At 38.6% G+C, this 1813-nt stretch overlaps 1 protein-coding gene across 1 annotated transcript; it reads left to right on the top strand.

Annotated features, from left to right (window-relative positions):
• Positions 1-262: 262 nt before the first annotated feature.
• Positions 263-1249, top strand: LOC104871812 (olfactory receptor 4F6). Its single transcript, XM_033765300.1, has one exon. The coding sequence runs from the start codon at positions 263-265 to the stop codon at positions 1247-1249; it is 987 nt and encodes a 328-aa protein (XP_033621191.1).
• Positions 1250-1813: the final 564 nt, after the last annotated feature.

Genomic DNA, 1813 nt, shown 5'->3' with positions numbered 1-1813 from the left:
TTCTTGGAGATCAAACTAAATTTGAAGGGATCAATTGGTCTCAAAGATCCAGCCATGAAAAGATTTTGAGACTAATCTGTTGTTACTCTTGGGTTGTGTAAACTCTATCTTTTAAAAATGGCAAGGTGATCTTTAGCTTTTTTATATTTATGCCATGACTATAAACAGGACATCTCGAATTGATGTAAAAATTACATTGTCTGCACCTCCTGTGCTCTTGAAGGAACAGTAGCTTTTGGATGAGCCTTCACAAGGAAAGTTGATGGATGCAGGAAATCACTCGGTGGTGTCCGAATTTTTCTTGATGGGATTTGCCAGTTCTTGGGAAATTCAGATTCTCCTTTTCCTGTTTTTCACAATTTTCTATATCGCAAGCATGCTGGGAAACCTCCTCATCGTACTCACAATCATCTCAGATCATCATTTACATTCCCCACTGTACTTCTTGCTGGCAAATCTCTCCTTCATCGATACAGGTGTGTCCAGCATCGCAACTCCAAAGATGATTTATGACCTCTTCAGAAAACATAAAGTCATCTCCTTGAAAGGCTGCATCACTCAGATGTTCTTCATCCACACTGTTGGTGGTGCAGAGATGGTGCTGCTGATCGTCATGGCCTATGACAGATACACTGCCATCTGCAAGCCCCTCCACTACCTGACCACCATGAGCCCAAGGATGTGCATTTGTCTCCTGGCTGTTGCTTGGACCATTGGACTCATCCACTCTGTAGTCCAGCTGGCTTTTGTTGTAAATTTACCCTTCTGTGGAGCCAACGAGATAGACAGCTTCTATTGCGATTTTCCTCGGTTCATCAAACTTGCATGTATAGACACCTATAGCCTACAGTTCCTGATCATGGCTAACAGTGGTTTCATCTCCATGGGCACCTTCTTCATCTTGATTGTGTCCTACATCTTCATATTGGTCACAGTTCGGAAACACTCTTCAGGTGGCTTGGCCAAGGCACTCTCCACTCTCTCAGCTCACATCACAGTGGTAGTTTTCTTCTTTGGTCCATGCATTATTGTCTATGTGTGGCCATTCTCCACATTACCTTTAGATAAATTTTTGGCTATCTTTGATGCCATTATCACACCTTCTATGAATCCTGTCATCTATACATTTAGAAATAAAGAGATGAAGGTGGCAATGAGGAGATTATTTGTCAAGGCTTTGAGCTTCAGAAAGAGTCGTGTCATGCAGTCAAAGAAATTCAGATTAATATTGACTATTATTGGAAATTAATCTTTTAAAATATTTCACAAATGTTTTCACTTTATTTTCTCAAAATCCAGTGTGGAATCTATCCTATCTCTCTTTAAAAACTCTTTTTGTTACAGTTACATTTCCCTGAAATACTCTTGCTCTGAGCACTCTGAAAATATTGAGGTGTTAATTCAGCTTTGCAACGTGTTTTTATGATTGGAGGCCATGTCTGTCACAGAAGACTTCAGTGATGGTGACTTCTGGAACTTCACATACCAGACATGTTTTCAATATTGGACACATATCAACTCTGGGCCCTCTTCTCTCTGACACTGACTCTGAAAGGCAAGTCTCTTTGAATCCACATATGTACCTTTTTTATGCTGCCTGAGAGTCTCATTGCCTATGTACTAGGGGATAATTGATTTTGCATAAAATACTAAAAGTTATGTTTTATGTGAGCTATTTTTTTAACTAAATAAAACAAAATGTGTGAAAATGAAAAAAAGGCAATGAATTACAAAAAGGTATGAATGTAAATGTATAAAGATGTAATGAAGAAATATATTATTTTCATGTGTTGAATCATGTTGTATATGTTAT

Source organism: Fukomys damarensis, unplaced genomic scaffold (assembly GCF_012274545.1).
Source record: "Fukomys damarensis isolate Sample0158 unplaced genomic scaffold, DMR_v1.0_HiC HiC_scaffold_17, whole genome shotgun sequence".
Classification (NCBI taxonomy): Eukaryota; Metazoa; Chordata; class Mammalia; order Rodentia; family Bathyergidae; genus Fukomys; species Fukomys damarensis.
This window is presented reverse-complemented; position numbering and strand designations above follow the sequence as displayed.